Source organism: Gavia stellata, chromosome 2 (assembly GCF_030936135.1).
Source record: "Gavia stellata isolate bGavSte3 chromosome 2, bGavSte3.hap2, whole genome shotgun sequence".
Classification (NCBI taxonomy): Eukaryota; Metazoa; Chordata; class Aves; order Gaviiformes; family Gaviidae; genus Gavia; species Gavia stellata.
In genome coordinates, this window is record NC_082595.1 from 10913212 (window position 1) to 10938645 (window position 25434).

At 42.7% G+C, this 25434-nt stretch overlaps 2 protein-coding genes across 4 annotated transcripts; both read right to left on the reverse strand.

The window, feature by feature from the left end:
- Window positions 1-6554: 6554 nt before the first annotated feature.
- LOC104260260 (protein FAM133-like) lies at window positions 6555-12934 on the reverse strand. Its single transcript, XM_059835597.1, has 7 exons — window positions 12917-12934; window positions 12161-12232; window positions 11778-11909; window positions 9748-9800; window positions 9040-9123; window positions 8712-8804; window positions 6555-7211 (listed from the first exon to the last, which is right to left on the reverse strand). Exons 2-7 carry the CDS (start codon window positions 12228-12230, stop codon window positions 7161-7163), a joined length of 483 nt encoding a protein of 160 aa, XP_059691580.1. The 5' UTR covers window positions 12231-12232; window positions 12917-12934; the 3' UTR covers window positions 6555-7160.
- Window positions 12935-14438: 1504 nt separating this feature from the next.
- On the reverse strand, window positions 14439-25200 carry TRAF5 (TNF receptor associated factor 5). Of its 3 annotated transcripts, none has more exons than XM_059830450.1 (10): window positions 24877-25200; window positions 23665-23722; window positions 22259-22360; window positions 21521-21685; window positions 21137-21214; window positions 20689-20763; window positions 20322-20414; window positions 19225-19353; window positions 18533-18701; window positions 14439-18029 (listed from the first exon to the last, which is right to left on the reverse strand). In XM_059830450.1, exons 1-10 carry the CDS (start codon window positions 25089-25091, stop codon window positions 17452-17454), a joined length of 1662 nt encoding a protein of 553 aa, XP_059686433.1. In that variant the 5' UTR covers window positions 25092-25200; the 3' UTR covers window positions 14439-17451. The 3 variants fall into 3 exon arrangements, with proteins under 3 accessions (XP_059686433.1, XP_009805411.1, XP_059686420.1); XM_009807109.2 differs by having other exon boundaries at window positions 19213-19353; XM_059830437.1 differs by having other exon boundaries at window positions 19213-19353; window positions 21521-21712; window positions 22253-22360.
- Between the last annotated feature and the right edge of the window lie 234 nt (window positions 25201-25434).

Below are 25434 nucleotides of genomic sequence, written 5' to 3' on the forward strand. Positions count from 1 at the left end.
TGAAATACAAAAAAATTTTTTGTACTTGTTGCCTTTACTTAAAGATCTCCTAAAATATAATCTGTTCACATCTAGCCAAACACAGCAGCTGTTCCACTGCCCTACTGTGCACTGTGTACGTATCAAAGAAGAAAGGCAAGAATGATAAAGGCACTTGGTCTAAACAAAAAAACCCATCCTCTCTCTACAGGCTACAAATGCAGCCGCCTACCTTCTATCTTGCTACCTCTACAAACAGATCCCAAGATTTAAGGTGATAAATAACCAGGATTAAACAACTGCAAAGGTCTGAAAGTCTGTGAAGCTAAGTGGTTTACAGATACAACCTTGAATTGAAGTCTTCATCAACATGCTTCCAAGCACGTCTTACATTAACGAGTATTACCATGAAATGAGAAGATATAAGTGACAAAATGGATATTTTGTTTCCAGATACTTTTAAGTCACTCCAATTGATCTGTACCTGATCCTGGGTACTAGAACAGCTTAGTATTAGCAGATGGCCCTAGATGGCTCAGGGCTCCCTCTGCTAAGCATTGTACATGCAAAGCACACACATGTTAAACAAAAGGAAATATTTTTTTCCCTGGACAAAGTATTACTGAAGTGTGGATTGCATTGCTCATCACATTCTGGAGATCAGACAGATGAGTGGTTCCAAAAGGGGACTACATGAGTTCAGAGGGTTAGTAAACCACAGTGGTCAGGATGCAGCCTACAGCACAGGGCTTAAGCCATTCCTTGCCAGAAGCTGTGGACAAGCAAATCTGTTACGTTGCTTATGCTACTTCCCCAAAACACTGCTATAGGCCTCTCCCAGGACAAAAACTATGGATGACTAGACCTTGACTGGATGGCCATTCTGATATTCCAGTGTTCTGCTACACCTCCCTGACAAAGGACAATGCACTGTAGTTTTGCCCCAAAAGCATGCTGAGAAACACTGGACTGCATGAGTCAATGCCTTTTTGGCTGTGCCCTGCAATAGAGGCAGGGCTCTTAAGCCTCCTTCAGTTCCACCCACCTGTGCCGGGCAGAGACATCTTAATCTCAGCGCCTGCCTTTCCCTGGTACTGCCGTCTGTGCTGTGGGCTATCAGCACAAGGGACCTCTTGTTCCCTTTGTATGATCAGACAAGCCATGCTTCAAGCTGGCTTACATCAGAAAGATACTGTGCTGGCCCCGAGAGTTGGTCTTGGGCCCAGGCCTCCCACTGACTACCATGTATTTTCTGTGCAGTTGCTGCACAAAGATATTCTCAAACTAAGGGAAAATCTTTGCAGGACGAGATCTTAATAAACATGGCAGAAAGGTGAGGAAAAAGGCTACAAGAAGAACAGTGTGGCGATTTATGGTTATCTGCGTATACTGTACACTTCATAAAATTATAAATTCTTCGTGTCTTGGCTAGATAACCAGATAATAGCATCCCACCTCTATCTTTTAGTCACAATTACATTTTGCCTCTACCAAATAAATCTAATCTGACTCAATAGCAGATACTGCAGAGGGTGGGAAAGAGCATGTGTGCTTTCTACATCAGACTATCTACACTCAGAATGTACTTACTGTTACACATGTTCAGTGATCACAATGCCATATTCTCAGAGGCCTCTATCAGCTCACAGTCCATGTGCAGTACCTTTTCTAACCTTACTCTGCAGTATCAGGTTGCCTAAAGCAACAGATTGCACCTAATTTAGTCTGAAGACTATTTAAATAACCAAATATGGTATGAAGTAGTGACAGTGAAATACTCCTCAGGGTTTGTTTTTTTTTTTTTTCTTCTATATTCTGGCACTGGAGGTCTGAAATTATTTAAGAGATGGAGAAGAACAGGGTGGAGTTTCTGAAGAACTCAGCAGCCCCAGGTAGGGATGGTACAAGAACACCTGGTCCTTCCAAGTCCCTACTGACTCTCAGCAACTTGCTCCTGTTGCAGTCAACGACTTAGAAGTTAAAGGCTCACTTCTGCCTTTGGCATACAAGCACCAGCAGGGAAGACTATTGTCTGCCCACAGCACAGCCAAGAGAAAGAAATGAACAAAGACTGGATTAAATTCATAGGACAGCAGTAACAAATGTTCCCCATAAACAACACATAATTAGGTCTTTGCAGGCTAATTATAGGGTTTCAGAATAAGAAAGTGCAAAGTCAATGTCCAAAGGTAAAAAAAAAAAAAATTAAATTTCTGCAACAGTCCAGCTGGACAGCAATGCCACCTGCCGGCAGACTTCCCAGCACCGATTAACCAGGAAACAGGCAACAACTTCATAACCAGGCCTCTCCTGACAAGTACAGATTCCTCTTGCGCACTCTACCTTTCTCTCACACCCCTGTCACCCAGAGAACAGCTCACAAATGGAGAGGAAAATGAACACAACTGATGTTAGCTGTAGTGTTTAGTGCCTTATTGGAGGACAGCACCAGTGGCCAGCATGCTGGTATCAGAACAGTTGTCATCTTAAAACATTGTGCCTCCGTGATCAATGTACACTTATCAGACTGGATATTCATGATGTTCTTCACACTGCTTGAAAAGGCTCAAAACATGCTTCCTTAGAGCCCTCAGCACCATGTCCTGCTCTTTCCTCAGAAAACACTAGATGTTTCATACTCCTTGTGAATTACAATTTAAGACTGAAATTGAACAGGCAGGAAAAAAATACCTGTTGGCAACAGCCAAATCAATCATTATCTCTGTACTAGACAGTAATTTTGATGATTCATTTTGTCCAGAGATGGAACTAGATGGCTGGGTGTTTGCCAACAAAATTTTAAGAAGCAGCTCCTCAAAAGTTTATCACCCTTCAAATATAACCAAGTAGCAGACTGGAGGATTTTCAGGTGTGCCCAGGACCTCGTAATCCTTCAGAAGGACCCACTACCACTTAAAATTCAGCCATTTCATGGAGTGCCCAAATGAGAGGGGAGGTCACAACCTTGAGAGTTGAGCAAGAACTTTGAAAACTTGTTTCTAAATATGCACAGCACAGACCAGGAGGAGTACCTTTAACACGTACAACAAAGCATACCAGAGCTCCATCCAGTGGTCAAGGCCCCCACCCGCACCTCACCAGGCCAGGTTCAGCAGACGACCCCAGGACAAGTTACTTCAGCCTCTCTGACCTCTGCTTTTCCCCTGCATATAGAGTTCACTCAGTTTTCCCCGCGGCAGAGGATGACTGGGAAGCTTATATATTCCTGCAGCATGAAACATCAAAGTGCATCAAAACAGCACAACCTGCCTAAGTTTAACCATACTAAAACTGAACAGGTATCAAAAATTGCAGGCCCTGCTGAGCACTGCAGGATGATACATCTTAGTTCAATGGAAGCAAGCACTTCCAAGACAAAGCAGTATTTATAAGTACTTTCTCATGTTGATCTCTTGTACATTTTTGCATGGGCAAAGGAGTCAAGTTCAGGCAACATAAAGGAAACAAGAGTAACAAAGAATTGCATTGCCTTGCCCATAAGAACTGGCTGAATCACTTAATTACTTGCATCAACCATGCTTTCATGTTTGGGTTTTTTCCCCATTTTCCCTGCATAAGAAAAGAAACTTATGTAACTGTGCTCCACCCCCTTCCGAAAACTTTTGGGACTACTACCAGTTGTATCAACCATGGAGAGATATTTAGAGATACCTGGTTCCTTTCCTGCTTCATGACAATTACTCACTAGATGCAGGAAGTCCAAATAAGCACCCTCCACCATGGGACCAATGAAAACCACACAGCCATTCTACATTTACGCAGCACACAAGCGGGAGGTAGGACTAGTGTGGTAGCAAGGGCTTAAAGAACAGGCACAAATCCCAAGGGACCAAGTCTTATCAATTCTGCTGCTTGTGGCACAACTTTTTATGGGCTAGAATACTTAGAACGGTGCCAAGGAGGATGGCCATGGCGGCAGCACCTCGGAGAATATATCCTTCGCCTCCTTTCCACCCTAGTGGCTTCTGTTTCTGGAATTTTTATTGTCAAAAAAATTCAGTTGAGTTCTACATGATTCCCAGAATGGAAAACAGTACAGGGACACGGAAAGTGGGTGTGATAGGGAAGACTGTCACACACACAAAAAAGTAGATTTCACATCTGAAAGACTTCTATTATTCAGCATTTTAGCAAGAATCTCAACTGGTCCAGCCAAGTAAGCTTCTGCAGCCCCTTCCTTATCAACTGACCTCTGCCCCACTCCATGACTTCTGACAGCAGCAGTCTCCCTCCATCCCCACCTCATACCTCTTCTATTGTTCCAGCCTTCATCTTCCCCCATGATATGTACTTTTTTTGAGACCTGGTAGCAAGGCTATCAGCCATTTGCATATCAGGTCGACATCCCACGCCGCTTCACAGTTCCCTCATGCAAATCTCTCCATCTATATTTCATCACATTTTTCTACATCTCTTACTTTACTGTCATAACCTTCACATCTGGTTCAGTCTTCGGTTCAGCTGCCACAATAGTAATCTGAAGCAGCATTAAGAAGCTATGCTTTAGTGAAAAGGTCAACAAAATTAACTTCTTTCCTGAGGTGGCAAGGCACGGACAATTATTCTGGCTGTATGGGCCTGTGCTCACTAGGGAGACTGGAATCTGTTGGCCAGCTCGAAACAGCAGCCTCAAAGATACTCGGTCCCAAGAAGATGCACGTGATCTCAAGTGTTTGTGGGGAAAGATAGGGAAGGGAAGGATGCAACAGGAACTCAAACCTCTCTAGAAACCCAAGAATCTACATGGAGATGGGTAGGGGAAAAAAAAAAAGAAAAAAAAAGCAGGCTTATAAAAGCAGCAACTGCTGGGAAGTTTCAGACAGCACTTAAAACTGACTGGGCAGGAGAGAATAAAACTGAATCACTGCCACAGAATTTACGCAGCTTGGCTTTCTAAAAGAAATGATAGCTTAGAAGTAAATGCTGGCATAGAAATACTTTAAAGCAGCACCAAAGCATATCCAGCATGTCAAAACTGAACAGAAAAAATTCCTCTGTCCTGAAACAGCAAAAAAAAAAGTTTCCTTCTTTTTTTTTTTTTTTTTAAAGAAAAAGTGGTCTGATGCGTTTTTGTACAGTCAGAGTTGGTAACTACCAAAACCCTAAAAAAGGAACAGACCACATCATATTACTAAAGGTCCTTTGCCTTTTCCAAACTAGCATGGAACAGTCAAGGAGTTTTTACGATCTTACCGATCTTGAGTAAGGCAGCAAAAAGCAGATTATTTCAATTAAAGTCTGAACCTTCCAACCAATGCAATTCTTTACAAGTGCTATGTCTGGGTTTCCCATTCCTATTTGCTTTCTATCTTCCAAATTTCCACTTTCCCCCCCCACCCCTGCCCCTAAATTTTCAGGAAATGATACTATCTTTACATAAAATATAACCTAGGGAATGGCAAGGATGTTAGTGTCTTTGAAATGTACGTTTGGGATTAACCTTGTTAAGAGAAGTCCAGAGATAAAAGCTGCTTATCTAGGCAAGGCGCTTTGGCATCACTATCTGGAAGATACCAAAGCAGCATAAATCAAAGCATGATTCCCATAAAAAAAAAGGAAGGGTTTTTGTTGTTTGGTTGGTTTTTCCCCTACTGACATTTCAGAACAGTGCTTCCAAAAAAAGCTTCCATCACCAGGTTAAAGTCAAGGAAACTCCAGTTCTTACCTATGTGTTCTCACATTTTATGTTCATAAGGATGTCAGGACTTGCTCTTCTGGATCAGGGCTTTAGTCTCTAAAGAGTTACATCTCTGCAACAATTGCAAAATGTTTCACAACAAAAAAAAAAAAACAACCTAGGGATAAACCAACAGGATTATAGCTTCAGAAGGTTTCACACATCAAAACTGTTTTAAAATTATCCCTTCAGCAAAGGTACAAATCTTCAGACTTACTTAAAACACCATGGCAGACACAGACACAGAGTTTTCCATTTGTTTGCTCTTTAATGAACTCCCCATACTTTGACCACTCTACACCTGATATTCTTGTCAAAGTCAACTACCCTTGACTCCTTTTTTCAGGCATTCCTAAACTGTGGTTCCTGAGGAGCACTTGCTACACAAGGGATTCAAGTGGAATTCCCACTTCAGGATTATGTACACAGGGGCCTGCTGATTAGTCAGAAGTCAAGGCTCTGGAAGGAAGTGAGCAAGCACCAAGCAACATACCACACGCACGCACACACACACAAGTTATGCTGAGGTCCAGCTGCATATCCAGACCTGTGAGATGAGACAGGGGACTGTCAACACACCTGGAGGGTCACTGTCACTGCCTGCCTTGGCATCATTCCTACGGGTCTTTCTCTTTCCATTAGACTGAAGATACGTGATACATCTTGCCACACTTCAGATGGAGGAAGCTTTGATACACAGCTCACAGGATCAGAAAGGCAAGCCAGAACTCCAGAGTTTTTAGGTCTAGGAACTGCAACTCCACATGTGGCAGGTAAAATATCTATTGTGAGCTGCCTTTGAACAGCTGATCCAGATAAACAAACAAAACCAGAGACCTTTGCTGCTTCTATTTCAGGATAAGAATCATTCAGCTACCATTATTGCTCTAGAGTATTTTACTGTTACACTTCCTAGTGAGAGAGAGAGCAATAAACTGTCCAGAAGAAGAAGATCATATCTCAAACTCTGAAAGAAAATAATGCGTTAGTGAATGAACTGTCAAAAAATCATTTCTGTAAAAGCATGTTCTATTTACAAAGGACAAGTAAAACCACTACTGGAAAAAATATACATATACAAATGCCTCATCTTTCAAATAGACATTTACACATACTCTGCTTGAACTACTAGAAACATTAAGACATTTGAAATTAAGAGTGCGTTCTGCATGCAGTTAGGATAGAAATTACGTTATTGGACTTCAGTGTGTCATTTCTTATCATTGTCAATGACACACTCTTAGGCTCTTCTAAAACACCACAGCCTGGCTATTACCTTAGGATCTCAAAAGGAGGACATTAACAAGTTATCAGTTACTCTTCATTTTGCCATTAAAAAGGGCATCCCGATTGTCTTCTCAGCAGGAGAATCTGGTCTTGTCAAACTTAGCGTCCTTTTCCCTGAGTTTCCCTTTAGTGTTTTGCTAGGCATGATGATTGTTGGCTTGGTGTATTTACAAGTCCTTGGTCAGCACTCTTCCCATTATAAGGCAGAGTTGAGAAATTCAAGGAGTTCTGCACGGTTCCGGTCTCTCTGTAGAGCAGGAAAGCAGAGACAGTGGTTTAACAGACCTGTACTCAGTGGACCATGGCTGCGTAACTCTGCTTTCTGTGGGGCTTTCACATCTCAGCATGCTGCACAACAAACGCTACCACATTCAAACAGCTGGATATGACTAGCTACCAGTTAGGTGTGAGTGGCTGGAGGAAGTGCAAGGCAGTGGGTACTGAGGAACGATGCTACTGGAGACAAGCTGTCACTGTCACTATTCCATGATACATTTTCTAAGTGGTTCCCCGTGGAGGCTCCATTGGGTTGTCATCATATAGCTCATAGCCTGCTCAGGGGGGAACTCACAAGCAGAAGAGATGCAATTCTCTGGTGTCTGAGGCAACTTCCACTCTACACACAGCACGTCTTGCACTTTGGGAAGTATCATTTTTTTTCTATGCACAAGCAGCAGCTTGCAGCGTAACAGAAAGGGAACCATGAATTTAGGTGCTTTCTCTACATAAGAGATGGCCCAAACAGTCAAAACACTTGTTTCCAGTGTTTTTAAAACAACAGTTTATAAAAGAATCATTGAATCTTAAACTATTGCGAAGAATGGATGTTCAATTCAGCATGTTCATGACCATGTACCAACATCCAAAAAAGGACCAACATCAAATATTTTACATCAAATACTGTAACAAGCAGGTTACTGGGATAAGGCTAGCAAGCATTCAGGATAACTTAACACAAACTTCAGTGCCACAGAAAGAAGATAACGTATTTTTGATCAAATCTACTCTTGGAATGCTGAGGTCTGCTTTGGTAGCTATAGACTGAACTGTTACAGCTGAATTGGAATCCACCAAACTGGATACCTCAGCAAAGTAACACTTTTAACACATACTGACTAGTACCAGAAGCCCTCTGCAGATCACTCTAAGGTGTGGAAACAGCTGAAAAGAGTGAACATATTATTTAGGTGCTGAGTCCAAACACCCATAGCAATAGCACAAAATGGTATTCATGATATCTATTTCCATGGGTATCTCAGCAAAAACATTTGACTGCTTAGAGACAATGCGTGAGCACGTGGTCCTAATACTACTATCATCTTTTTTTAATTCCTCTCTAAATAATGGCTAGTCTCACATGTGTTAGAAAAACACAGTAAAGCAGCATTTACCCCAATTGATCACAAGAGACTGGAAGAGGATGAGGACAATTAAAAATAGTGCAAATTACATCAACAGAGAAAGCCACAAATCAGCTAAACATTACGGACTGAAATTCTAAGAACCTGCACAAGCATCCTTTGGTTTATCTACTCATGCCTGAGCATTCCAAGCCCACTCATAACACAAAACCTGTCAAAAGAAAGAATTAAAATTTCTCAGATGGCATCACAGCCACATTAAAAGCTACAATCAATTTACAACTCCTAACTGTAAGATCTACTCTTCTACAAAAGACTACTATTAGAAAAATATGAAAAGATACAGTATTTTCCCTTAGGGATAGATAGACTATTTTAACTCTTACCTCTTTATCCTTCTTAGTCTTCTTTATTTTCATCTTAATTTTCTTTCCAGTTATCATGCTGTAGTTTTCATTCTTCTTTTTGTTTTTAAAGAACTAAAATGAGATCACACATTAGAAAGACATAAGCTTTACTTTATTATGTAATGTTACAAATCTTAAATAAAATTACAGACAATAATCTTTTATACTTCCTAACTGTCCAAAACAATAGAGATAGGTTTCTATTTGCTGATGACAAAACTGGTGGTGTTATAAACATTTTTATGACAGGACAGATTAAATGTTTAGATGAGAAATATAATGGGACTTCAGACTTGCACAAGCATACCTTGGAAAGCTGGACAGGTCCTGTTTTCTCTTTCTTTTTCTTCTTTTCTTTCTTTTTCTTCATTTTGTTCTCTTTTTTCCTTTTCTACAAGCATAAGACATGTACTTTTATGCTTACAGATTCACAAGGCAAAAAAGGAAACCCACAAGTAGCTCTTAACACCCCAGCTGGTCAAGACAGCCACTACTGCTTGGCCTTACCACTGCTGAATAGTTACTATCTAAAGTACACAGAAACTCATGCAGCAGGGTTAGCAGCCCTTGAGATCTTGAGAAACAGAAATGGTCTGATCCCTGATTATCTCTTTTAATGTAAGTCCAATATATAAAAATCACAGAACAGAAGGTCCTAATAAAATGAAAAATTACAACAGCAAGAATCTACCACTGTCTATAACTATAAATAGTTTCTTCTAACAGAAATTCTGTAAAGGTATCGACTCCCAACTTCTCTTTTCTTCAGAGACTGCTCTAAATTCTACCTGGACCAGCAACAACTGGCAAAAGGAACCTTTAAATTATTTCTCCTTTAGCATACAGTCAAGTATATGCCAACCTGTCAGCTCACCTGCTGTAACCCTAAAGGCATGATTCAGATTTACACAGCCACAGACAAAAGCATTACATCTTACATGACACTGAAGGTTACCAAAATACAAAGAACTATTTTCTGTTTGTTAACTACTTATTTCTCTTAGTAAATGTTTACCTTTTTGTTGTGTTTTTCTTTTTTCTTTTTTTTTGATTTAGACTTAGGAGAATCTAAAAAAACAAAACAAAACCCTGTAAGTTTAGGATTCTGAAAAAGGCACTTGGTTTTACAGATAAGGCATATAGAAATGTAGAACATAAGAAGAAAATGCTTTAATTCAGCTATATATATTAATGCTGGTTGAAACTAACCCTAAGAAAAGCAACACATTAACTTACTGCCATTAACTTCCTTAATGTAACCAGTAGATCTAATGTGGAAACTGAGAATACCTGATTTACTCAATGATTACTTATACCAATACATTACAGTAATAGGGATAATATTTCTCTCTTCTTTCTGCAGCTGTGCTCAATGGATTGCAAATACCTGTTTTATAGCCAGGCATCCTGACTCACAAAGAAAGCAACGAAAAGTACTGTTGGGGCTGACAAACCACTGTAAATATTATCACTGTTCAAGGCAAACGAAAAGCTTTTCCTACTCATTCAGCTCACCTTCCAACTTCAAGGTTTTTAGTAAATTTTGTAAAGCAGTAACTCACAAGTTCTATAAGCCAATCATAGATTTTAAAGATTGCACTGTGACTGGTATGCGAGGAAGTCGATTTTGAAGCACCAGCTTTGACTGTGGGACTGTAAACCTAGAGATTGTGAAAAACCTTACTAGTCTTCCAACAGACTGCCTTCAAGCTATCAGCTCTGCAGCTTCTTTACAATAAATTCCAAGCAAAAGATAATATTATAGCAATATACCAGAGCACAGTCAGACTCAAAAGTTAGAGAAGCCTAAGGTAAGGCTGCCCAAGCAATCTTATTTTGGCCTCCTAATGACAAATGCAGCACAGGCACGTCAGAAGAAACTATGAAAATAGTAATTCTATCACCACATTCAGCCTCTTGGTAACAACAGACTGGACTAAGCACCCACAGGGGATGGTATACCTGGCCAGGGGGCTTTTACAAATGTTTGGCAACATCAGGAAAGGGGTACGTTCAACAACACTGGGTTTCCTTCCAGACTCTGAAAATCAGGACACTATGGTGAACAGACACTTGCCCAGTTTTATCCCTTTGCCCACATCTCCCACCATCCCAGCCACGGTTCTCGTGACCCCAAGCCCTAGAACAACTTCTCTAGACTTCTGCACTGAATTGTTGACTTCCTAGGCTAAGCCAGGCCATCTTTTCCTCCTGTTCACTCTTTTTTGAGTTGCCATACCTCACCACCTGGCCTCGTCACTAGCTCAATCTGTTTCCATACTTGGCCACCCTACCTCCGTAGTTCCAGCACTGATGTGCCTGCTTGTCTCCTGTCTGAGGGGAACACCCGTCCCAGCATTTTATTTAAAAACGGCAATTTGGTCACTTTACCTGCAGTGATACCAAACATTTTGATACAGAATATCAAAACAATGCAGTCCCGATATAATCAGCAACACATTCCCCTCGAGGTCACAAGTTATACTGATAGAAAAAATCTGCACTTAATCCCAGATTGTATCTACCCCAAGTCCTCTAAGTAAGCAGCGGCTTAGTATGGAAAGTCTTAATCCTGCAATGCTTGCATATGTGTTCTCATTGAACTTGGTCATTGGTATTAATAAACTTCACGTGAGTCCTCACAGTTAAATGTTTGAAGTGTTAAGACCAAAGTAAGACTAAATCAAACACCCCAACCCTGGTCTAGATAGAGGGGTGAAGTAGAAAAAGATCTGTATTCATTATACATTCAAAACACAGAGTTTTAAATATATACAGCATATTGTTATAAAGTAACATTTCTTTGAATGGCAGTTTCAATTTTGAAGTTATCTAAATTAACACAGGAACATTGCACACTGTGTGTAAAGCGGTATCTTAACACAGCAATAGGAAAGGGTTGAGAGAAACACTCTGAACATGGAGTATTGGTATTCCACACAGTCCCTTTGTGGTGGTTTAGCCACATTTAAAATAAGCTTTAAATGTTTCCAAGAGTGCTATGAGAACTCGTAAACATCATGTGTACACATGGAGGTAGCTTACCTCTGCTACTTGAAGATGACCTTGATGATGAGCGTGATGAGGAGGAAGAAGTGGATGTAGTGCTAGAAGACGATGTGGATGAAATGGATGATGATCTGCTTCTACTGCGTTTTCGTTTCCTTTTTTCTTTTCCTTAGGATAACACAAGGCAACAGTGACAAGCATGCCAGCAACTATGGCTTACAAAAATGACTCTTCACAGAACTTAAGCACAATGAAGCCCTCTTTTGAGGAGTCGGTGGGGGCTTTTTTTCCCCCTCTTCCAGCGCACCATGGTCTATTACCATTAGCAAGTGACAATGCTCAACATCAGGGTCAAACACGGTAACTGATGTGAAGGATAACACAGCACCATAGCACTGAAACAGATTAGCAACACCTACCTTGGACTTTCAGCTCTTCTTGTGAAGCTGTACAGAGTGTCCTACTTTTTTCATCCTTCACGTTATCCATATCTAGTGAGAGTCAAAAGTACATTCAATAACATGATATTCAAAAGAATTTGGGGGGAAAAAAAAGAGCAGTGCCCGGACAGAGGAAACCAGCGAGCACTTCAAAGGGCAGCCCCACTGCCACTCCTGTCCAACTGCAGCACACCATGGTGAAGTGGAGGCTTAGGCTCTCATCCTCTTGCATCAGGAACCTGAGGCCGAACCCCTGTTTCCGTGTCACGGTCGATGAATGTGCCGTTAGTACAGACGCAGGGTTTTTGCCGCAGCAGCTGCACCGCAGGCTGTCGGCGGACGGCAGGATCCCGCCTAGCGCGGCCGAGGAGAAAGCCCTCGGGGCTGCGCACCGCCTGCAGCTGCCGGGAGGGCCCCGAGCCTGAGGGCCGGGGACTCGCGTCCCGACCTGACCTACAGCCGCCGCGCCAGCACTCACCCACCCGCTCACGACCGCACACCGGCCCCGCCGGCAGCCCGCGGCCCGGGGAGCCCCCGCCGGCCGGGCAGGACCGAGCCGCCGGCCGGCACACGGCCGCGCACGGGCCGCGTCGCCATTTACCCGGGGGAAGACCGGCTCCCACCCCCTCCCGGCGGCCGGGCGCGGCGCGGCGGCTCGCAGGAACCCCTGCACGACCCACGCCGGGAGGGGGCCGACCGCTGCGGCTCCGGCTGCCCCCCCGCCCAGGCGCTTACCAAGGGCCGGCCCGGGCCCCGCCGCGCCCCGGCTGGCGACCCGGAAGTGCTGGCGCGGCCCGCGCGCCGCCCGCTTCCTGTCCGGGGAGCGTGTGGTGGGAGGACGGTTGACGGCCCTCCGGCCCCCGCTCGGCCGGCGCCTCTCCTCCGGGCTGAGGGCGTCCAGGGGCCGAGGCGACTCTGCCCTCGGCCTTCCCCGCGCTTGGGTGGGCGCCTCGGGCGAGGGTGCCAGGCGTCACGCCACGCGGCCTCGCAAAGGGGCCCTGCCAGCCTGCCCCCGCCACCCCAGAGGCCTGCACAGCCCTGACCGCTTGGGCAGGCGCCTCCTGCCAGGGAGGGGATGCGAGCCCAAACTTAGGTGCGCTTGAACTCCTACCTGACCTGCACACTGAGCTTGAACGGGTGCTTTGAAGCCTTTGCTGAACCTCGCCTGCAACTGAAGCAAAAGTTACTTATTCCACGTACCTGCTCAGAAGATTAATGGCTCCTGCCACAGGAACCTGTCCCAAAGCAAGCTTGTTCCTGCTTCCCAGGATCTGCCGGGCATTTTCCCCTCCCCATGTTTCTCACCCCATCACCCACCCAGCCGGGCCAGCACAGGCCATTGCCTTTGCTTGGTGCTGCCTGCTGTTCAGCTCTACAGTTAGCCCTAATGAGCTGTTGCCCAGTGCACGGACTTCCCACAGCTCCCAAGGAACAGCTCTGAGTGAGCCACGTCCAGCTGTGGCTGCTGCAGGGGAGAACCCCCCTGCCCAAGCTTCCCCCGCCATCCCGTTGCTGTGCATTGGTATGTGGACACAGCCCTTCTGCGTGTCTTTACCTCCACGCACGGAGACGTGAGTCAAGCAGAGTTGGCTGTAAATCAACTAAGGGAGCCTGAGTCCTACCCAGGGACCTCTGTTCTCACTCCCTCTCACAGTGTGAAGGCTGCTTTGGCACTGCCCGCAGCAGCACAGAGCTAAGACTGACTCTCACCTCCACCCTATGTGCCGTATTTACAGAGCTGGAACACCATGTGGCACAGAGCGGTGTTTGAGCTCTCACAGCGAAACAGGAGTCAGATGCTAACATTTTTCCCAAGCTGATTTCCAACACTTTGGGCTTAACCCCACCAAGTTTTCCATTCCCATTCTTAAAATACCATGTTCTCAAGCATGAAGTAATCATGGGATACTGAAACAGTTCCTATTTTACTGTTGTCAACTGAAACAAATGCAACATCAGCTGAACCCAAACCTGCTCCAAACAGAAATAACACCCTGGTTTGATTCCGATGGATCATCGGACCTCATGGATCTTCGTCTGATCTAGCTTAGAATTTACTGAACTTCTATGTGCAGCTGCTTTACGATACTCAAGTATAAACCAACATATCTGTGAAGCACACTGATTCTTAATCTAAAGCAGTGTTGGGGTTTTTCTGGATTGTAAACGAAGTTGGGTGCAAATGTCCAGTACTGCACATCCTTCTAAAAAGCCTGCTTAAATCCAGCCAAAAGGAGTATGTGCCACACTCACTCCAGAAGGATGGTAAAATTATTTATTCTTACATTAGTTTACGTATACAGTGATGACATTTGGCTAAAAAAATGCCTGTATTGTAGTAAGAGATATTCAAACAACTAGAAACTGTCAATAAATACATTAAAAACATACTGTATGCTGATGTAGAAATACCCTATGCTCTTTTGGTTACTTACCCAGTACAATATTATTGAAAAGTTTTTTGGTGTTTTTCATGCAACATCAAAATTCTTCCCGACAATTCATGCTATACAACATTTTTTTATTAGGAATGGGATGAAATTTAAAATCCTGTTTATTTACAAGTAGTAAAAATCGCTGAAAACTTTAACATAAAACTAATAATTGTAATAAAAAGAAACAATTTAAAGAAGGTTGTCTTTAAAAAAATTAATTTTCTCAACTAATTCTTTATAAAACAGGCAGTATTTCAAAAAGGATGTTTCCATCACCCAGGATGAATCATTTGTGCTTCAAAATTTTAAAAGGAATATTCGTGGCAAAACCCCAAACCCAGCTGGTAGGTAGAGGAGAGATTGCAGTACGGACTGGCTAAAACCAAACATGCTTTCAAAGTCCGTGCAGGAACACACTAAACACTTACCCACGTCACTATGCCATCACCTACTCTAACAATTAGAAATGGAGTTTTAATAATACTTAGCTCTCTTCATGCTCAAAATTCTTCACAAACATTTAAATAGTCCTAACACTTCTGCAAGTATTATTATCCCCATTTTACGCTTGGGGTGTTAGAGGCAGAGAGGGCTAGGAATTTGCCAGGATACAGACCGCATCCTTTCCCTCTTGCCTCCCTTGATTGTCCGAGTTCTTTATCGCTTTCTGTGTTTTACACTTAACGTGCTGGAGAGTCCCAGGAAACACGGGTGGTACATTTCTGTCAGTTATTAGTGGTTATTATGCAAGTTGTGCCACTTTGAAAGTTACATGACAAATATTAAAGTAATAATCGACATGAAGTCCGCGTTCGAGGCTCGGGATTAATGTCCTAGAATGCCACACCATTTTCAAACCAAGCTTGCTCTTTTTGTAACAAAGTGTTACGGACATGAGGCCTAATTCTCTCTGTTGTACAGCCAAAATGACTCTTAAAGTCAGTCATGGCCGTACAAAAGAATAAAATCCGTCCCTCACCATCTGTCCCTGGGAACACGGAAAACCCCTACAGTGGCCCAGTACATCCTGACATCGTACAACAAAAACGACATCTAGATCAAAACGAAGATTTCAGATGTGCTAACTCACCATGAGATACAGATAACTAACGTCTCTTCCCTCCCGCCCCCAAATTTGAAAATATTTGTGTCTGAATTACGTCCTAGAAACCGTGTGGGAAAGTAAATGCCTAGCAATGAGATTGCAGATATAAAATATGGTATTTTGCCTTCGCCTTAGTATCAATCCCCAAATCATATTATTTCAGTTGATATCAACATCCCGCACAGAAAGAGCATTTTTGATTTTGCCACATCTGCCCTCTTGAATTTTTTACGTTATACCTTGCAGTATGTGCCCTGTTCTAATTTTTATCCTGCCTAGTTTACTCTTACTCTAAACCCAGCTTGGTTTCTTGCTGTCTCTTGACAAGCTCCAGGTTTGCTCTGCCAGTGGACTGCAGGAGCAATGGATAATGTTGCGATGTTTCACTACCTGATCTGTGAGAGATGAGAGACACAAAATTCTGTCCCTTGTAACAACAAAATGACCGAGTGTGCAAAATTACATCCCTCTTACAGGCACCCAAAAGGCTTTAAAAAGGCACGTGTATTCTTTGTCACTTGTTCCTCAGTGCCTGATCTTGGTGGTTTTAGTGTGTCTCCAATAAACTCCATACAATGCACACGTTCCCTTGGAGGAAACTTGAAATAAAAAATAAGATCTTCAGACATACTTCATAGTTAGCGGTCATTACTCAGCAGCTGTCTCGCCTTTTAACAAATGTCAGAGCTGCATTACCTGTGAGAACTGGGTTCTTACAGCAACCTCACTCCCTAGTCCATTTTCCTCCTTCTTTCCCAAACATCCCCATTTCTAACAGAGGGGAACAGTGCATGTTATGTGAGCTTTTTCTCAAGCAGATATCCAAAGCTCTTCCTGCCTTCTGTAGAGCTGGCAGGCCAGAAAACACCCCTTTTGTGCAGATGTGGGAGCAAAAGCACAGGAGTTTTGCCCCACTTCTTCCAGCACCGCAGCCAAGAGCTGGCAGGCTGGCCCAGTACCCCGCTTCTGGCCTTGTCCTGAGAAATGAGAGGCGCCTGCAGCTTCTTTTGACTTCAGATGGGGACTATGGATGTGTACCACCAATAGAAATCAGTCCCAAGGCACTAGGCAGGAATGGAAAGGACATAACAAAGCTACTGTGACCTGGGGGTACTCCATACAGCTGAAATATCAGGCTAGAAAAGTAAGAGGCACTGGCATCTTCCTCTGGGCTTTCTGGAAAAAATGATTAAAATAAAAAAAAAAAAGATGCAAGATCCCAGGCAAATGTTTTCCCTGCCTGGCTGAAGCCATTCTTCCTGCCTCAAAAATCCAGGAGATGGAGGGATCATAATACACTGATTCAAATATGCTGATGTTCAGACAGGTGAAATGCACTTGCACGCTTGGGCATGGCATCAGTTCTGTGTGAGGGACGGGAGCCCACAGGCCTGCTTGGGCTCCAGGGGGCTTACTGGAGGAGTTTCATCTCCAAATACCAGTCTGGTGATGGGAGCCAAGCATTCCCCCCAGCCTGGACTGAGCCAGGTCTGGATCGAATGCATGTTCGCATCAAACTGGACTCCTAGCTGCCTTAAAAACACAGTCTTGAAAAAAAGGTTAAAAAAAGAAAGGCTGATGCTTTGGCAATTCATTATCTGTTATGCAGTCCAAAAGCCTCGAAACATTATCAATAGCTTAACTAGTGGCAATTCACTATTGCATGGCTGGTAGTCACCAAGAAAGCATTTCTTAATGGTTAAAGCAGTCACATTGATCGGGTACGCTTTTCACAATTCCTCCAGATCAGTTAAATCCACAACCACTTTCAAAAACAGAGTGTCATCTCTGATGTAGGTATTCTTTGTGTTCTCCAGGACCGTGTGCGGCACGAAGCGTGGACATCCGGAGGCAATATTCATTTCTCCGTCTGGCCTTTTGAAACTGCTGCTATTGGGGTCAGCTCTAAAGACTTCCACGATGTGATTTTTTTTCCCACTTTGGTCCAAAAGCATAAGTGTAACTTTTTGCTTGAAAGGCCACACTAGCAGCGAGTCAAATTCCCCTCTCATCACTACGAAGTAGAGAGAGACGTGTGTTCCCTTTCCTGAGCCATCCCCGTTCAGGTAGGCTCTTGCGCATAACCTGTACCCGCAGCGGCTGGTGTAAAAGGGCTGGCTGAATATGGAGAGGACACGGCCTTCCACTGCTTCTTTCTTCTTCATCTTGTAGTCTGTGATTTTCCAGATTAATTTCCCATTGTAGCACGTGCCTTCCAAAAGCTTAAATCGTTCCTCATTTTTATTGAGCTGTGCTTTGTGAATATTGATCTGGAGATCGTGTTTGCTGGACTGACCTTCCAAAACAACTGGGGGTAAAAAAAAGAGACACACACACTTGGTAAAATAAAACTCTCAGAGCACTGGATACAAAGAGCAACCAGACTCAAGCTGGCAAAACTGAACTACTCAAGCCTGAGCACAGGCTGCTAACTGGTGTTACTACACCTGTTAACTTTTTGAAGTTGTAATTACAGCTGGTAGGTGAATAAGGAAAAGCTGTAACTACAAGCCAGATTTAATACCCAACTATGGATAGTACCACTGCCTCCATCACAGTGCACCAGCCTGACCAAGTCCAGCTCTCTGGCCCTGCAATGCCACAGGAATTCAGGAGACGTCGTGGAGTAGGGGAGGTGGGAGGACGCAGCACGCACCACCACGGCTTGGTCTTAGAAAGTGAGAAGAAGAAAGCTCTTGCTGGCTAATAGCTGCAAGTGACTGACTGTAGCAGCAGAGCCTCTACTTAGCCATCAGTAAATCGGCAAAAACCCCACACCCGCCCAGAAAAGAAACGGAAGTCTGAACATACCCAAGCGCTGATCGTATGTCTCCATCAGGGCAATCTTCTGTTTTACATTTTCAATTGTGTCAAACAGGGGTCGCAAGTCTAATTTGCTTTGTTGCTGGTTTGTCATCTGTATTAGCTGTTTCACTTGTGATTCCAGGCGTGCAGACTTATCCAGTTGACTGGCCAGAGCCTTCCCAGTTTATACCATTGGAAGAGGGTGGAAGCAGAGACAAGAGACATTCGTAAGATCAGCCATTTCATTTGAAATAAGATAAAGAAGCCTTTAGCATGTCAGCAATATCAACTATATTTGAAAGTACTCTGGCTGGCTTAGGAACCTATCCAAATGCTCCTTCACAATCAATTTGTCATTTAGTGACTGAGAAGCCACCCCTTACTCAGATCCATTCGCACTGCATCACTTCATTAAACTGATTATTCGAATTTACACCTGCGTATTTGCTATGGGGATCTGGCCACGAGGATTTATACAGTACTTTTTGCCCAGATCAGACATCCAAAATTCTTTATTGGTTAAAATGAAAAGACAATACTGTATTGTAAAAAAAAGAGAAGGGCTTGTGAAGTGTTTGGGAGACGGTATTTGTTATTGCCTGGCTATTAGTGACAACTATTACTGGATAAACACGTTTCATGATCAAGAAAGCAATTGGCCAAAAAAGATAAAATTAATGTCTCACCTGTGTGCTTACCATCAAGTTGCTGTTTTTACCAAACAGTTGCGTAAACTGTCTGAATTCTTTCTCACACTTTTTAATGGCCTCTGCTAGCTGCTGGATTTTAATCTCTTTACATTCCAGGCTCTTATACAGGTCAGATATCTACATATGGAAAAAAACCAGAGTAAAAACACTTAAGCACACCAAAATACAGAATAAACAAATTAAAACATATGTGACCACATAGGAGAAAGTGGAAAAGTTTACAATGCAAAGCCTCTAACTTCGCTAGATATAGCACTACTTCATTCACAATTTGTGGATAAGCACTGGCAAGTACTGAACATAACGTAGTCATACTCTTTAACAGATCTGTGTGGTGACAGATGCAAAGAGACTCATATCTCTCATCCCCATCATGACGATCCGTTCGGCTCTGTAGGGGGATAACACATACTTACATGCACACACATGCATGTGTGTTTCTGTGTGTATGTATATCTTTTTTTTTTTCTATACTAGGGTCTAACCAGTAAAAGAGATCAGTCAGTGACTAGTACTAACTCCTAAACCAAGTTGTAGCATTTTGGGGCACTTATTTTTAGCATAAACAAGCAGAAGAGTAAGTCAATCATCAGTTTGGATGCATTCACCTTAGCAGGATTTGGCATACACCCAGCGTCACCTGCTGGGAGCTGCAGAAGCGATCACGAGTGGGAAGGTGCTTGCAGCTGGCTCTGCACTACTCTGTGCTGCCTCTACAGAGGGGGTGACTTGGGCATCTAAAGGCTCCTTTTCGGAGCAATCTGACCAGCCTTTGAAACTTTAAAATGCTTTATCTGCAAACCTTGTATCCTCTGTAAGCAGAGACCAAAAGCAAATGAGGTGAGTGATGGCAACGAGCCTCCCACCGTGCTTGGTGGAGAATATACATGCCTGAGCACAGAGAGATTTCCATCTAATTGACCGACTTCACTAGAAGAGCTTATTCTGACTTCTAAGGTGTGCAAAGATGATAAAAACAGTCTTTTAAAATGTAGCTGAGCTAAACCAGGCAACAAATGCAGAATCTCGTATCATCCTCCAACCAGCCAAGAACTGCTGAAGAGTGCTTGCTAAATACGACTTACCTGTTCTTCCAACCGGGAGTTCTTGTCTAAAATCTGCAGCATGTGTTCCCTCAGGGCGCCATTTTCATGTTCGGCAAGTTTTCCTCTTTTAACCTTAGTGAGGCAGAGAGGGAAGTGAAAGAATAAAATAACAAGATACGCAGATTTTTGAAGCTGTTAGTAAAAACATTATTGATACAAGCTTTTAAAATGCCTCCTCTCTGCTTTGAAAGTGAGGGAATGGCAGTCCTGATTCCCTAGTACAGCATCTTAGCCGATACTAGAAATGGTTGTGAAAGAACAAAAATTGGTTATTTTGATTAATTACTCCGATTGGTTTGGGAGACAAATACCAGTCCTAGTACAAACAAGATCTATAAAACAGTACCTTTACAAGACAGCCATACTGCTTATACGGGCAGTCCACTTCTGCCTCAGGGCACACTGCGTGGTGCTTTTCAATCTGCATATATTAACAAAGAAACTTGTAATGAAATAAGTATTAAGTAACTTGCTGCACTGATAAAATCTGAATGCCTGCATAAAGGGTGAATAAAGGCCAATGTTATGACACCACTGATCACGTAAAGAGGAAAATGAGTATTCAGAGTCAATAAGCAAGCCAGATATTTTCCTGATACTGCAAAATGCCAATGGTTTGCAGTGACCAAATACCTCACTTGTAAGATGGGACATATATTCTTTTTAGGACCAAACAAAGAACATAATTACAGCAATGAAGATTTATTGGGGCAGGCCAATGTGGTCTGCAACTTTCAGTTTTCATAAACGTGTGTGATCTGCTGAATCACAGTATATGAAAAAAATAATAGTACCTCCTTTTTCAGAATTATTTGTGAACAGTTTTGGAGACAAGGCACAGGATAATCAGGACAGTCATTTTCCTCATGATTCTGGGGAAAAAGAAACAAAACAAGGCAATGGTTTGCATTTTTGTAAAGTAGTACACATAGAGGAAGCTATGCAAAAAATAATCCCAAACATACACGTGCAAGCCCCATATCACATTGTTGTTCATAAGAGAGCAACGGTAATTGGTATTATTTAAAGCATGCTTATTATACTTTCTTCTTCAGCTACTCAGCCAAATTTTGTTTCAGGAGTTGTTAAGCCCCATTGCAATGCTGGAAACTTTTCACTCAGCAACATTAAGAGGAAACATGTGCTATGGATTCCCAGGGAATGCTTTATAATCTTACCTTTATGTTAATTAACACCACATATTTATTACAGTACTGACACATTTCTTCTCGAAATTTACAGTGCCGGCTCAAATGCTCTTTCAAGTCTTTCCGAAGAATTTGATCGCAACATCCATCATTAGTGCATTGCACGCTTTCAAACAAACACTGCTGAAGATGCTCCTGCAACATGCAACAGCAAATTAAACCCCGAAGTATTTCATCGCATCTGCGGGTGCCCAACAGACCCACAGAAACATTCGGCAGTTTGGTAAAAAACAAAACTCCAAATACTCTTTCCTCCGTAAACTTTCTCCTTTTCCAACCTCAAAACTAAAGTGAATGTGAAAATTTGGAGGTCCTTTGTATGACTTCCGCTTTCCATTCAATTGACATACTGAAAAAAGGCCCAGATGGGCAGTACGTCTCGGCAAGTTTTCTTGAATCAACGATCACGTGGCATCTAAGCAAACAGAAGGTATGTATAGACGCTGTGGATATACTAAAGCTACATAAAGCAAATGGTTCTTATTAAACAAATAACCTAAGGCAAAGCTGGAACAAGCTAACAGCCATAATATTTTGAGCTTAACATTTGTTACTTACAGTGTATAGCTAAGTCATAATCTTTGTACTTAAACCACATTGCTACAGTAACTCTGAAGTCTGAAGACAATCACCAGAATTTAGCTTATCATAAATACACAGAGTTCACATGAAAATCAAAGGCTTCAAAATTTGATCAAGCAAACTAACCTGATATCGTCCCAGAATTATTTTTGAATTGCAGTCAGGAACATTTTTGCAGAACACATGCAAGTTGAGAACTTCTCTTTTACAGCAGTTGTCTTTGAATACCTGTAAAGGAAGCAAACCAGCCTTCATATGCAGTCACGTAGGATGTTATAAAGAATATGAAAAAGCAAAACATCACAACAAATCTTTTAAGCACACAAGTGTAGACTCCATAATTGCGGGTATGGTTCTTGATAATTCATATTGAAAATGTATACTAAAAATATAGATTAAAACATGTATGAATTTTCTAATAAGCATAGGGTTTTCTCCTCATGTAGTTATTCCACAGATGCCGATCCATCCCACAGCCAGCAGGATTAGTAGCTCAGGAGCTATAAAACCTCTGCCAGAGCCTGCCTGCATCTAGAAGAAAGCAGCGGGAGCTAACAGGCCCCAAAGGCCAAACCAGCTCTGTGCACGCTCCTCCAATGTTCAAGCAGTGCAGCGTGCCTTTGGGATGAAGATGACGCTGAGGTATCCCTTCTATAGACTCTGAGAAAAGCACCGTTCCCAATTGTGTATGCAGAAGCAAATTAAGCCCCCAGAGCAAACTTTCAGTCTTATTTAGAGATCTTCCTGTAAGGAGCATTATAAAGCTGCTCACTGTTGCACTACTGCCATCAAAATTTGCACAAAGTAGAAGACAGCGAATGAAAAACAAAAATCACGTGAACCCTCTGATTACAATTTCCTATCAGGAGTAGCAGAGAGAGGAAGGAGACATTTGATTTCACTGGAAAATTCATTCTGGCAGGACCAAGTATGTAGCATACTTTCAAGCCTTGGCATATAAGTAAGGACAAATGAACCCGTTTCAAAAAAAAAAAAAAAAAAAAAAAAAAAAAAAAAAAAAAAAAAATCGGTAGCTTGCAAAATAAGCAGCATAAACTTATCTTTTCCTCTAAGAAGTTACCCAAAAGTAAATTAAGTCTGCAGGGTTAATGAGATATAACGGAAATAGTTTAGGCAGCAAATTATAACCAAGTGAAAACAAAGACAATCAAATAAACAAGATGGCCCAGCAAGATGGAGCATTAAAAAGGCAAGTCAATAAACTCTCCACTAAAAAGACATCTGACGACTAGGGAAGATTTAAAAATTTGTGAATCTCTTTGACATTTTATAGGAAATACAGAAGACTAAAATGAAATAACTTCAGAACATGAGGTATAAAATAAAGCTTTAGCTATACACCCATACTTCCTCTCTGGGAGAGCATCACCGTATACACTGCTTCCCTTAGCATCATTTCAGACACAAAAACTGCGCTGCCCCTGAGGGCTAACAGACTAAGAGCCACCTTGTTCTCAGCTGACTTGCCTTTTCCATGCAGGTGTTGACTGCTGAAGTCAAACTACACTTACCTCGTGCATTTTTATTGTTTCTTTGTCGACAGGACAGGTGGGTACGGCATTCAACTCTCTAGATCAAAAGAAGAGTCATATTAACCCACAGAGAATTTGTTTTATTTTACAAAATTGGGCTATGCTAGAATCTGACTCTGGCAGACGTCACTACTAGATACCATAAAACCTAAAAAAGTGCTTCAAAAACACCTTCATCTGGCAACTACACAGCCAAATTCTGCCCACAGGTCTAAGAGGGCATTAAGCTGCAACAGTGAATATGTAACAGAAAGCAGAGTTTGTCCTACGAGTGTTCATAAGATGGTTTTTAATTAAGAGGACTTTGTCACTCTGTGGCCATCTGCTGCTCGCAAATGTCATAGCTGAAAAAATCCCATCGCGTGCATTAAACCCAGCCTTTGCTGGCATAAGCAGCGCGCTCCTTGCTACACCACTAAAAGAGGATCTAATGGCTCCTGTCTCAAAAGGCTTCCAGAAGTCCTACAATAAGGGACGGGAAAACACTTATTGAGGCAGTGCAAAAGGGAGGCAACCCAGAGAGAGGCAGCAGCAAACATGAAGCACCTAAAATTCATAAAAGGCAAATGGCGGCATCCATCCACATAAACAGGCTCCTCTGCAGCCTTCCCGGGCCAAATCCTGCCCTGGGGTACACCAAACAGTACATAATGTGTTCCCAGACAGGTCTGCGGGGTAAACTCATTTGTACCTGCAGATAAATTCCAAGCAGATGGATGCCAGCAGCCTTGTGATCTGACTGTAGTATTGGGTAATACTAACATCAGTTTTATAACTCCACTAAAATCAAAGAAATTATACCGAAGCAAATGAAAGCAGCTTAATCGAATCACCACTGCCAATACCATGAGACATTAATGCAACAAATTCATCTGAACAGCACAACGCTAGACAGACGGAGACAGCATCTCAAGCAACAATGCTTAAGCTTACATCAACAATTCCTTTACGCTGACTTCCCTGCAGTTACCAAGGTATTCGTCGCCAGCACCGGGTAAGGTCTTTAAAGACACCTTTAAAACACTGAGCATGCAGTCATAGAGTTCAACAGTCTTCCCATTGACTCCTTCAGCATTTTATCAGATTGGTACTATTATTATGGCACTCACTGATGATTTATAGAAGGCTTTGACTTTTTTTTAGGAAGGGAAGGTTGGGGAGCTTGTGGGTGCAGGAGGAGTTTGCACTGACCTCAAAGAAAGAATGCACTGCTGGCAAAATCGGTGCCCGCATCCTGTCTGGTGGGGATTGCGAAGGACGAGGTGGCAGTAGGCGCACTTGTACCGGTCTTCTAAGGTTTCAACAAACTTGTAGTCGGCGTCAGGCTCGAAGTCCAGAGAGGTGGCGCTGGCAGAGTTCTGGCGCGTGAAGATGCCCGAGAGAGCAGCGGGTTCGTCACAGGCCATGGGAGCTGCACTGGGAACCAGACACAGGGAGAATCCTTTCAAATATTCACCGGCAGCCACACCACCTCGGCTACTGCTTGCAGCGGACTGCCGCTCACAGGAGGGTTGTCATATGCAGCAGGGTGCAACAGATTTCGGAGGGAAACGCTGTGCCAACTATGGAAGAACAACAAAATGATCAGAGAACCACAAAACGATGGTTATACAACAAACATTAAAGCACACTTCTCTGGAAAAGAGTTTCACAATCTGAAAATTATTCCACAGAATAGAGATTTTAATTTTTTTTTAAATTTTCTGGCAGCAGCTCTTAGTCTTAAAAATATTACAAGAGTCACAGACA